The sequence below is a fragment of the Ochotona princeps genome, chromosome 15 (genome assembly GCF_030435755.1).
Source record: "Ochotona princeps isolate mOchPri1 chromosome 15, mOchPri1.hap1, whole genome shotgun sequence".
NCBI lineage: Eukaryota > Metazoa > Chordata > Mammalia > Lagomorpha > Ochotonidae > Ochotona > Ochotona princeps.
This window is the reverse complement of record NC_080846.1, coordinates 6,748,050-6,760,283: the sequence shown is the minus strand read 5'-3', so window position 1 is coordinate 6,760,283 and position 12,234 is coordinate 6,748,050. Positions and strand designations below refer to the sequence as shown.

Genomic DNA, 12,234 nt, shown 5'->3' with positions numbered 1-12,234 from the left:
CACACCACAGTCCCTTCCTGTCTCAGAGGGTACATCTGCTGTCTGCGCACCTGGCACACAGCTGGCACTCCATACATGCACGCTGACCAGCTCCTGGCCCTCGGCTGACCCTCTCCTCCATGGGGAAGCTTGGTTCCCCGTCACTCCGAGCCACACAGCCGGCGTTGTATTTTATGTATTTTTATTAGAGTGCCAGATTTACAAAGAAAAGGAAAGACAGAGAATCTCTCTCTGTTGGTTCATTCCCATACGGCCGCAACGGCCGGAGCTGAGCCGATCTAAGTCAGGAGCCAGTTTCCTCCAGGTCTCCCACGTGGGTGCAGGCGCTGGGCTCTGACATCCAAATCCAACCAGAACCAGTAGCTTCTGGTCATTCACGAAAAGCTCTCTGGGCTGGCAGGCACTGTCCCGGGCTGTGGGGCCTGGGACCTGAAGCCAGGATGGGGGAGTCGCCCAGAGCGCGGGGATGTGCACCCTTCCGGGGCCGGAAGCAGGAAGCCGGCTGCGCGGCCCCTTTAAAAGGCGCGGCGCGGCCGGCCGGAACGGAGCGGCGGAGACACGGGGCGCGCCCGGGAGGCTGCACACGCTGCACCCGGAAGTGTCTCCGGAGAGAGGAAGCCATCCCGTCGGAGGTGTCTCTGCCATGGGCCGCAAGAAGAAGCAGCAGCGAGATGGCGGAGAGCGGCGGCCGCGGCTCGTCCTCAGTTTTGACGAGGAGAAGCGACGGTGAGTGCGAAGCCGGGCCCGGGTCGCTCACGCGGAGGGTGGTTGCCGGCACACCCCGGGAGTGCGCGGCCTGCACCTGCTCCTGCCGGGACCCCCGCCCCGGTCCGCATCCGGAGGGAGCGAGTGGGGTGCGGCTCGGACCCCAGCCCCGAGCCCGGCCAGCCCTGGGGGAAGCCGGGGCGAAGCGGGAGCGGAGCTGCCGCCGGGCAACCCCGAGACGGGGAGAGCCCCTCTCTCTCAGGACCCCATCTTGACCTGCCCCTTCCTTGCAGGGAGTACCTGACAGGCTTCCACAAGCGGAAGGTGGAGCGCAAGAGGGCGGCCATCCAGGAATTGCGGCAGCGGCTGAAGGAGGAGCAAAAGAAGCTGCGCGAGGAGGTGGGGTCTCCGTCTTCCTGGGCTCCTGGGTGCTCCTCCCGGAAAGGGCTATGGGGGCTGGCAGTGATGGTCTGAGAGGTCCTCCTGGGTGCTCCTCCTGCAAGGGGCTGTGATAGGCTGAGAGGGCCTGCTCTGTGTAATTTCAGCGCCACCAGGAGTACCTGAAGATGCTGGCCGAGAGGGAGGAGGCGCTGGGTGAGTGAGGCGCCCACCTATCGCTGGGCGGGTGGGGAGAGGCACGAGGGCTGTGTGCCAGGGATCACGATGGTGCCCCAGGGCCCAGGAGTGTGCCTCAAAGTACAGGTGGACCAGAGGCAAGGAGGAGACAGGCCTCGTGGTCGGCCGAGCAGCCCAGTCCCTGAGGACCAGTGGCGGTGCCTGGTGTCCCGTGGGAGCTGTCTCAAGTGGGGGTTCGCCTACAGCACAAAGGGAGGGGCAGCTCTGAGGCAGTGACAGGGACTCCTGGTGGGAGGGGTTATTGTGCCCAGGACTGGGAGGGGAGCCGAAGGCCAGGCAGGCGGGCACTTGTCCTCGCTGGCTGAGGCTCAGCTCTGCCTGTCTGCAGAGGAGGCTGATGAGCTGGAGCGCCTGGTGACAGCGAAGACGGAGTCAGTGCAGTACGACCACCCTAACCACACTGTCACCGTGACCACCATCAGTGACCTGGACCTCTCAGGGGCCCGACTGCTCGGGCTGTCCCCGCCTGAGGTGGGTCCCGGGCCAGTACTGGGGGGAACAGGGATGTATCGTCCCCCAAAAGTGGCAGGGCAGGAGGGGCTTGGAGACAGGCTGTTGTCTTGACGAGGCCAGTCTGGCCCAGGGCACAGGGCTACTTTTCTTTGGGCCCCTGGGCTCCCACTGCCTGACCTTGAGCCCCTGAGTGATGAGGAAGCTGGGGTGGGTGTCCTTGCCTGGGTGGCCTCCTTCCTGCCCAGCCCAGGGAGCACCCACTGGTAGGACTGTGGGGAGTCACTGGATAACCCGTGGGGGTCACCTGGTGCTGGTGCTGCAGAGAGCAGCTGGCTATGGTCATTCCCTTTGTGTGCTAGGCAGCCTTGGCCTGGTGTCCCTGTGGGCAGGCAGCAGGACTCTGGCGGTCAGTGGGAGAACAGTTCTCTGGGTGCCAGCTATATAGGCCTGCTGGGACTGGGGCTGCCTGGCCATGTAGGAACCAGGAGGCTTACAGGTTGATTATAGCGTGAAGGTGTACAGTGTCTATACCCTGTCTGATATTGCCCCCATCACCCAGTTTGAGCTCTCCTGATGGGCGATGAAGCTGAGGCAGGGAGGAATTGAAACCTGCCTGCTGGGGGTTCCCCCCAGGCCTCCTGCCTGCCCCTCACCCTGTACCTGTTGTGTCCTGTGTGTCTTGAGCAGAGACTGGGGGATGAGTCCAAGGAGGAGGTTCCTTCCGTTGAGAAACCGATCCAAGCCTTACCCAGGAAGTCCAAAGACCCCCTGCTATCTGAGCGGTGAGCTCCTGCCCCACAGGACTGGGATAGCGGGGGCCCCCTTTTGTGTACCCCAGGGGTGGTATCAGGCGGCTGAGGGACCTGAACAGCCCACCCCGTTTGCCTGTCGTTGCACATGGCCTACCCCACCCGAGTGCATCCGAGCATAGGTGCTGTGATGCCTGGGTGAAGGGCTTGCTCTTGGAGAGCAGTCGTTGGCAAGCCCGCCCAGCATCAGGGCCTGTCACCTGGGTCACTACCCGCCCAGCCCAGCCTCCCACTGGCGCTGTGCCCAGGGGTCAGTGGAGGCCCCGCCTCCCTCCCTGTGCTCTCAGGATCTCCTCCCTCACTGCGACGCTGCACGCGCACAGCCGCAGGAAGGCCAAGCGGAAGCATGTCCGTCGCACCCAGGACTCCAAGAAACCTCCGAGTGCCACACGCACCAGCAAGACACAGCGGCGCCGGCTGACGGGCAAAGCCCGGTCCAGTGGGGAGTGAGCCCTTCAGGAGCCCGGAAGGCATGGTCCATGCCTGAAACCCAGCCCTGCAGGGAGTGAGCTGAGGCACGCTGGGTTTCCAACCAGAGATAGGCTGCTGTCCCCCCAACCCACTGGAGGACTTGTGCAAGCCAGGTATGGGGCATCTGCCCTGATGGGTAACCTGCCTGGACCCCCACCGCTATGGCAAGCCCACCAGGTATACACCTGGTGCTTGGTTTATCCTCAGCCTTGGGCCACACACCACTGGAATGTCTGGGCAGGGGGAAGTGGTTGGGAGAGAGGCCCTGCCTCTGTCCAGTATGCCTCCCTGTGGGCACAGACCGTACCGGCTGTGGCAGGCTGGGCAGAATGCATGGCCCACCTGCTGCTTTCACAGGCGGGTAGCCAGGGTGGTTTGGGCTGTTGCGGTCCTGCCCTGCCGCCTGGGCCTGGGTCTGGGCCTCTTCCCAGACCTTGGCAGCGCCTTTTGATGGCACTGAGGTGGTTACTTCCCCCCAGCTGTGGGCACTTCCACTGCTCCAGACGGAGCCCAACAAAGCAGCCAGTGACCCTCACGTTACAGCTTGTTGAGCCAGTGAGCTGCTTGCTGGCTGCCCTCTTGGGACCTGTGGAGGTGATCTGAGGGCTACCCCGGGGCTTCAGCCACTTTACCTTTCAGTGTGTGGCCGCCACCACCCAGGCTGGCCCCAGCGCCTTCTCCCAGCTCTGCTGACAGGAAGCTGTCCCCAGTTTGTAATGTTTCTCAGTGTTAAATCTTCGTTGTCACTTCGTGTGTGTGCCACCCATTCTTCCAGAAGACTCTGGGCAAATAACACGGCTAATCCTGTGGACTGGGTGGTGGGCTTGGTGTGCCCTGGAGAGCCCCTCCTCCTGGCAGCCCCTCCAGATGGCTCCACTCCGGGCTCGCTCTTCTAGGCCCAAGGAGCTTTAGCAAGAAGGGTTCGGTTCAGCTGCTGTTCTATTCAAATTGAAAATGAACGGGATGACGTCCGAGTGCTCTGGTTGACAGGCCAGAAGTAGCTGCCTGGAGCTCAGGGCTCTGTCTTTGGTAACCTCTGTGATGGCTTCATGAGCCAGCAGCGAAGGGAGGGGGTGAAGGAAGAGTTGACTGGTTGACAGTGTCCTGTACTGGCCAGGAGCAAGGCCAAGGCGTGGTGGGGGACCCTGCCACCTCAAGGCCCATGGTGTAGCTGAGGGCTGCTGGCCTTGGGCTACACCCTGCAGGATGCAGTCTGGCTGGAGCGCAGGCAGCTTCAGGCCTAGAGTGGCCCTTGTCAGAACCTTCCCAAGAGGCTAGGCCCTGGGCTGTGCTGCCAAGAACAATGACCATGGGTCCCAGAGGTTCAGCTCAGCCAGGAAGGGCCCCGTGCCCAGGAGGCCAGGGCCCTCCCCAGCCCTGCCTGAACACCCAGGCATGGGGGTGACTGCTCCAGGGAGCACAGCTGTGGGGGTGCCAAGGAGTGGTGCTAGCTACCGGTTTCTGAGTGCTGGCTATACCGAGGCATGGCTTACCCACTGAGTGGTCACGGTAGCTACGCCCTGAAGCCTGCTCTGAGGTGAGGTGCCCCCTTGACTAAGCCACTGTGGCAACCAGTCTGACTGCTCACCGCCTCTGGGTTGGAGTCAGGATTTAAGCTGTGGGTGGCCTCTCTGGATGATGCATATCCTCAGGGAAGGGTGCCCAAGCCATGGGGAGCCATCTGCAGGAGAGAGGGACCCTAAGCAAGCTCATGCCCCAAAACTGGCCTTCGGGGGGTGACCTCACCCCCTGAGAGATGTGAGGAATTCACCCCCAGAGTGAGCCCCTACTTAAGGGTAAGAAAGCCATGGAGGAGGTGGCATGTGAGCCCTCACCAAGGAGATGGGACAACTGATTTCAGGGCTGCTCTGAGTAAAGCCAGGCCTGACAATGGGTCTGGTTTTGTTCATGCAGTGTATTAAAAACAATTGACCCAATAGTATAATTTTTCAGGCTGGGGCAGGCTTGCAGCCCTGTGGTTAAGTCAACACTTAGGACTCGGGAGGGGGCAAGTGGCGTCTCCCTGCCACCCACCTAGGAGACCCAGTGGGTACTAGGTGCTCCTGACTTCCCCCTGGACCTACCCCACGTGTTGCAGGTCTTTGGAAAAGTGAACCAAAAGGTGGAAGATGTTTCTCCTTCTGTCTCTGTGCCTTTCAAATAAAATGGATTTTTAAGAAAAGAATTGTTGAGAATTTATGTGAAAGTTGAGCTTTCTAGAGTACACCTGCCCACATGGGGTCTTTACTCTAAAGGGGGGGCTGCAGGCTGGCACCACCTCGGGTGACCCCCTGTGGAGCCCAGTGCCCTCCTGCCCCAGCACCTCTGCCTTACCTGCCCAGAGCCTGTGGGTGGCGAGGAGGGCCGTTCCCATTTAACAGGTGACGCAGCAGCTTCTCTTGCCCTCTGACAAGGGTCTCCCAGCCCAGTGGAGCAGCACAAGCTAAGGGGGCCCAGATGGTGACAGTGGCCGAGACCTTCTGTGTCCCGCTGGCCTCTGCTGTGGACTGACAATGGGCCTTAGGCTACGCAATTGATCCTGTGCATGCCTTTAGAGAAATGGGTCTAAAGGAGGAGCCTTGTGGTATGGCAGGGGTGTGGGCGGGTAAGCACCCTCCTCCGTTGTGTGCTAGGAGAGTGGATCTGCCTTCCTCCTAGTACAGTGCCACCACTCCTGTGTAGGTTACTGAGAGTCTCAGTATGCCCCTGCCCTGCATCAGCCCCTTCTCTTCGCAAGGCCTCCCTCCAGCATGCTGGCCCTGCCCACAGAGGCCCAGTAGGCAGCCCCAGAACTCCTCTCCCTTTATCCTCCCCCCTACCCCTGACCCCAGCCCCGCCTTGCCTTCTCACAGGCTCTGAAACCGCAGCCTTCAGGAACTCCATCAGGTCTCCCACATGGACACGGGCTGAGCACCTGGGGTATCTTCTCTCCCAGGCACATTAGCAGGGAGCTGGATTAGAAGTGGAGCCCCGGGCCCGGCGTGGTGATCTATTGGCTAAAGTCCTCGCCTTGAATGCACGAGGATTCCATATGGGCACCGGTTCTAATCCCGGCAGCCCTGCTTCCCATCCAGCTCCCTCCTTGTGGCCTGGGAAAACAATTGAGGACTACCCAAAGCCTTGGGACCCTGCACCCATGTGGGAGACCTGGAAGAAGTTCCTGGCTCCTGGCTTCGGATGGGCGCATCACTGGCCGTTGTGGTCACTTGGGGAGTGAATCATCGGATGGAAGATCTTCCTCTCCTGAAACCAGCACTCCAGTAGGGAATGCTGGGACTATGACTGGTGACTTAACTTGCACCACTGTATCTGCCTCTCTGAAAGTACTAAATGAGTTGTCAGGAGCACCAGCCTGGATTGACTCCAGGGTCAGCTACTCTGCTTAAAACTCCAGCCCCCACCCCCACCCCCGGGGCTCAGAGAGGTCAGTGGCTTTCTCAAGACCACACAGCCCGGATGTGCTAGAACCTGTGCTCAGATTGAGCAGGAAGCACATGGAAATTGTGGAGAAACTGTGGTTCAGCCAGGCCCCTGATGAGATGGGACTTCTTCCCACCGCTCATGAGGAGCGGGACTCCTCATATTTTAAAAAAATGTATCTAGAAGTCAGAGTTAGAGGAAAGATCTTCCATCTGCTGGTTCACTCCCCAAATGACTGCAATAGTCAGAGCTGGGCCAGGCCGCAACCAGGAGCCAGGAGCTTCATCTAGATCTCCAAGTGGGTGCAGGGATCCAAGCACTCAGGCCATCCTCCACTGGCTTCCTAGGTGCTGTAGTAGGAAGCCGGCTAGCAAGCAGAGTAGCCAGTGTTGCAAGCAACATCCCCGCCCACTGCACAACACTGGCTCCTTTTACCACCTCCCTGATGTCCCACACGGCCTGTCGCTCTGTAGCTCCGGAGGGCTGCATCCAGGACACCGGAACCACAGATGCTCAAGTCTCTTGTAGGATAGACCCTTGAGGACACTTGTTCATTTCTACTTAGAATACCAAAGACAATGTGCTTGCCGTGGGAAAGAACTGTCACGCTGTATTGTTCAGGGAGTGGTGACAAGAAAACCAAGTTTTACACAGGTGCGGTTTTTCCTGGATATTCTTGGTGTGTGGTTGTTTTGTGTGTACATCCGGCAGCAGAGTATATCAGGCACAGCAGAGCCCCTGAGTGAGCGAGAGAAGGAGGAGGCTCTGCAGTCCCACCCTCCCGTCTTAGTCCTGGCTCTGCTACCTCCTAGCTGTGTGACACTGGCAGCTTAGTTAACTCCTCTGGGCTTCCGTTGCTGAGGCCTAAGTTATGGGATAGTAAGTTAACCTTCCGTCTGCAACACTAGCATTCCATATGGGCACCAGTTTGAGTCCCAGAGCTCCACTTCTGGTCTAGCTCCCTGCAAATGTACCTAGGAAAGCAGCAGAGAACAGCCCATGCACCATGTTGGAGACTGGATGAGACTGCTGGCTTTGGCCTGGCCCAGCTCTGCTTATCATATCCGTTTGGGAAGATCTGTCTGTCCCTTTCTGTAACTGCCTTTCAAATGAAGCTTTAAAGTTTATTTAGGTCCTTGTGTCTACATGGATGTAAACGCTTTGGGATAGGAGCTAGTATAAGTAGTGCAAAATAAACGTTAGTTTAAAACGGGGGGAGGAGGTAAATATCTGGGAAGTGAGCTCCAAGTGTGCGAAAATGTGCGAGTGGGGTTGGAAATCAGTGACAGTGCTGTAGTACTGCTGGTTGATTCCCTTTCAGTAGTGCCATTCCGCAGACAAGAGGGGATGTCTCTGGCTCCAGTGACCGGCTGAAGCCAGTCTAGAGGAGGAATGTGGACCGGAGGGAGATGAGAAGAGAGGCCAGGTTCGCAGGGGGTCAGCCCCTCCTTAGGGCACCTGGGTTTTGCGGAGGGGCCGGGCCGGGGTGAGGGACTGGGCAGCCCAGGCTAAACGTGCGAGGAGTCCCGCGCTCCAAGGCATCTGGGCACCGCCCTCCTCCGCTCCGCCCCTCGTCCCCAGCTTGGCCAATCCCACGGTCGACATGTAAATGAAGCACCCGAGAGAGCCTATAAGAACGCGACAGGGGTGTGGTGTTCCTCCACCTCCCGGGTGAGGTTCTGATTTCATTGTTAAAATAGGGAGGCCGTGACCCTGGAGCTCCCCGGGCTGCAGCCCCGATGCGTGGAAACCCGAGCTGAGGTTGGTGCAGGGCAGCGTGGACGAGGAGGTAGAGAGGGGAGGCCTACAGTGGGGTGGTGGAAGAAGAGACGCGGGGAAGGGCCGGCTGCTTGGAGAAAAGTCGGGGTGCCCCACCTCGCCCGCCAGAGAGGGATGTGTGAGTCCGCTTAGAGGGTTCCATCGCTATATGCACCCCCTAAAGCGTATTTCAGAGGAAGATTTTGCCTGTGGGTCGGGTGTGGGAGAGCAAGAGAGGTGGCACGTGGAGCAGAGCCCCCCGCCCGCCTCGCCCGCCTCCAGCGAAATGCACGGCGTCCTGCCTTCAAGGCGATGCTCCTTTATGTGGCTGGAGAAGCACCGCCCCAGCTGGATGGATGCGGTTCACTTCACCCTCCCCGGAAGCTGACAGCTGGGGGAGAATCCAGGGCCCTCCGCGGCCAAGGAGGGGCCAGAGGGTGCCTCCCCCAGCATGCAGGTTCCCACTCACTCACCCCTCCTGGTCCTGTGGGGGAGGAAGGCCCCAGGGAGGAGTGAAATTCCTCAGCTCCTAGCTGATTGACAGCAGAGGCCCCATCCCCTGGGACAGTTTGGGGGAGTGCACACCTGCTAAGGACAGGCCTGGTCAGGGGAGCTGGCATACCCTGAGATGCATGTGTGTTCTGGCATCTTGCATTGCTTGCACTCCCCAGCCTGCTCCTGCAAGTGTGTGAGTGAGAGGGGCCTCTGACCCAGTGTGGTCGCTAGGGCACCCAGAAAGGAGAGCCCTCCGCACAGGTCAGGATGTGGGATTTTGTGGTTGTTGTTGGCAAAGCCTACTGCAAACACCCTGTGACTGTAGGCAGGAAGGGTTAACTATGAGGCAAGGGCACTGAAACTTTGGGGTGTCCTACAGTTACCTAGGAGATTGGCAGCCAGATTCCTGCTGGAGGTTGGGAGTGGGGAAGGATGGGGTGGGATGAGAATTGCATTACCAAGAGCATCCCGGGAAGCAGGAATACAGATTCCTGACCCACACGGGGATTGGGGGCAGTGCTTGGCAGAACATCTGGGCAGACTCAGGAGACAAGCAGCATCTGCTGAGTGGGTAACTGGACAGGTGAACAGATGGATAGCCTGATTACCTTGGCCTGGGGGCCAGCTGGTTATCTGGGCATTGCTTCCCCTTGCTTCTCCCCAGATCTCACGTGGAAGAGTCAGCTGTTGCTTCACAGGGACAGCCCTGGCCTGACTCACCCGGAATGGCGGAGATGGCTGGGGACATCTCCAGTGGACACTCTGGGGCCAGTGTGTCCACCCAGGGCAGCTGTGACAACTGTTTCCAGCCCAAGGTGGCGCACCAAACACAGCACCAGGTGAGCCCGCGTCCCTGCATTTTGGGAGGTCAGCTCAGCACCAGGTGGGCTAGTGTCCCTGTGTGCTGGGGGTTGCTGGGTGCCGGGGTGTCAGCTCAGCACCAGGTGGGCTGGTGTCCCTGTGTGCTGGGGGCTGCTGGGTGCTGGGGTGTCGGCTCAGCACCAGCTGGGCTGGTGTCCCTGTGTGCTGGGGGGCTGCTGGGTGCCGGGGGGGTCGGCTCAGCACCAGGTGGGTTGGTGTCCCTGTGTGCTGGGGCTGCTGGGTGCTGGGGAGTTGGCTTAGCACCAGGTAGGTTGGTGTCCTTGTGTGCTGGGGCTGCTGGGTGCTGGGGAGTTGGCTTAGCACCAGGTGGGCCAGCATTGCTGCATGCTGGGAGTGCTGGGTACTGGGGCGTTGGCTCAGTACCAGGTATGCTGGTGTCCCTGTGTGCTGGGGGCACTGGGTGCCAGGGAGTTGGCCTAGCACCAGGTGGGCCAGCATTGCTGAGTGCTGGGTGCTGGGGCGTCAACTCAGGACCAGGTGGGCTGGTGTCTCTGTGTGCTGGGGGTACTGGGTGCTGGGGCATCAGCTCAGCACCAAGTGGGCCAGCATTGCTGTGTGCTAGGGGCTGCTGGGTGCTGGGAGTCGACTCAGGACCAGGTGGACTGGTGTCCCTGTGTGCTGGGGGCTGCTGGGTGCTGAGGAGTCAGTTCAGCACCTGCCCAGCTGTCGACCTCCCTCCTGGACAGAGCCTTGGTTTCCCAGGCTGCCTGTGAGGTGGCTGGGGTGCTTGTTAGCATTTTCCATCTACAAGCATGTTCCTTCTGCTCTTGTGGTTTTTATTGCAGCCTCATCTGATCTACCATTTCCTTTCTTGTTCTTTGTTTCAACACCCTTTCTTTTTTTTTTTTTTATTGGTTACATTGCATTATGTGACAAGGTTTAATAGGCAGTGGGATTCCCCCCACCCCCCCAAACCCCCCAACCCCCCCCCCCAATGGTGGATTCCTCCACCCCGCTGCGTTACCACAGTTCAAATTCAGCTGAGGTTCTCTCAATGAAAGCATCTATCAAGCATAAAGTCCAGCATCATATTGTCCAGATAAGTTCATCTGTTGAATGCCTGATTGTTAAGAATCAACCACTTATTAACAAGGTTGTAGTTGCCTTTCTGTATCTTCATTTATTCATCTGCTCAAGTGGTTGTACTAGTTCTCCAGTTGTGAAACGCTGCCAATCTCGCCACTTCCAGCTCGATGAGGTCATTGAAGAATCCACTGACTGCCATAAACCATCACAGAGTCTTTATAAGCCCAGTATTTCGCTGCCAACATACAGTTGAAGTGGTTGATTGACTTGTTCTGTCCTCTGTCTTTTCTTGGTTAGGGTTCTGAGTCCGGCATTTTGATTGGGGAGATCCCCAAAGAAACTTTGAGGTATTCCCAGATCAGATTCCCGTATGTTCTAGTAAGCACAGGGCCCGGCACAGTCCATCTCCATGATCAGCTGGTGGTTGCAGTTGCTGGGTTGGTTCTGCTCTCAATCCCGACTTGCACTGGAACCAATGGGTGTTGCAGTCAGACCTGGCCCTGCCCAGCACGCACTCGGCCCTTTATTCAACCAGTGGGAGCTGTGGCCCAGTGGGGGCGACCCACAATAACCCCCTCCAGCCACGCCTCCCATCCTGGCCTGCCAATGTCAACACCCTTTCTTTGTGCTGAGACAAAACCTTACATCGCTCCCACAAATACAAAGTTCAGATAATGTCTATGGCTAGAAGGTTTCACAAGGGCCGGGGTAGGTGGGGAAACTGTCATGTGGTGCAGTGCATAAAACTACTGCCTGCAATCCTAACATCCATCCTTTATGGGAGTTGATCTCACATCTCAGCTGCTCCACTTCCAATCCAGCTTCCTGCTAATGCATGTTGGAAAAGCAGCAGATAGTTCAAGTCTTGGACCCCTGCCAATCATGTGGGAGACCTGGATGAAGCTCCCAGCTCCTTTTGTCTTTTCAAAGATTTATTTATTTTTATTAGAAAGGCAGATATACAGAGAGGAGGAGAGACAGAGAAGAAGATCTTCCATCCAATGATTCACTCCCCAAGTGACTTAAACAACTGGTGCTGAGCCCATCCAAAGCCAGGAGCCAGGAGCTCTTCTGGGTCTCCCATGCAGGGTCCCAAGGCTTTGGGTCATCCTTGACTGCTTTCCCAAAGCACAGGCAGGGAGCTGGATGGGAAGCAGGGCCGCCAGGATTAGAACCAGCGCCTATGGGATTCCAGCACGTGCAAAGCGAGGACTTTAGTTGGGCCCCCCTCTTTTTTTTTTTTAAGATTTTTAAAGATTTTTATTGGAGAGGCAAATCAGATTTATGGAGAAGAGAGACAAAGAGAAAAAATCTCCTATCACTCCCCAAACAGCCACAACACTCAGAGCTGAGCTGATCTGAAGCCAGGAGCGTCTTCCTGATCTCCATGTGGGTGCAGGATCCCTTCCTCTGCTGCCTTCCCAGGCCACAAGCAGGGAGCTGGGTGGGAAGTGGAGCAGCCAGGACATGAACCAGTTTCCTTATGGGATCCCAACACTTGCAAGGTGAAGATTTAGCCACTGAGCTATTGCACGGGGCCCTAGGTTTCTGATGGGCTCAGCCTGGCCATGGTAGCCAT

The 12,234-nt window shown here is 58.3% G+C and overlaps 2 protein-coding genes across 2 annotated transcripts in view; both read left to right on the top strand.

The window, feature by feature from the left end:
* Positions 1–313: 313 nt before the first annotated feature.
* Positions 314–3,109, top strand: NOL12 (nucleolar protein 12). Its single transcript, XM_058673586.1, has 6 exons — positions 314–726; positions 999–1,104; positions 1,251–1,299; positions 1,670–1,812; positions 2,482–2,576; positions 2,891–3,109. Exons 1-6 carry the CDS (start codon positions 467–469, stop codon positions 3,051–3,053), a joined length of 816 nt encoding a protein of 271 aa, XP_058529569.1. The 5' UTR covers positions 314–466; the 3' UTR covers positions 3,054–3,109.
* Positions 3,110–8,197: 5,088 nt separating this feature from the next.
* TRIOBP (TRIO and F-actin binding protein) overlaps positions 8,198–12,234 on the top strand; it is a 54,703-nt gene continuing 50,666 nt past the window's right edge. Inside the window, exons 1-2 of the mRNA XM_058673207.1 lie at positions 8,198–8,255; positions 9,412–9,586. Coding sequence (XP_058529190.1) covers positions 9,473–9,586 — 114 coding nt within the window. The 5' untranslated portion in view covers positions 8,198–8,255; positions 9,412–9,472. The remainder of the gene's footprint in view (positions 8,256–9,411; positions 9,587–12,234) is intronic.

Excerpts from the sequence above, each read along its gene's own strand:
- NOL12 (XM_058673586.1), top strand. The coding sequence starts at position 467 with ATGTGCACCCTTCCGGGGCCGGAAGCAGGAAGCCGGCTGCGCGGCCCC. Across the intron at positions 1,300-1,669 it reads CGAGAGGGAGGAGGCGCTGG|AGGAGGCTGATGAGCTGGAG; the intron begins GTGAGTGAGGCG and ends GCCTGTCTGCAG. Across the intron at positions 1,813-2,481 it reads TCGGGCTGTCCCCGCCTGAG|AGACTGGGGGATGAGTCCAA; the intron begins GTGGGTCCCGGG and ends TGTCTTGAGCAG.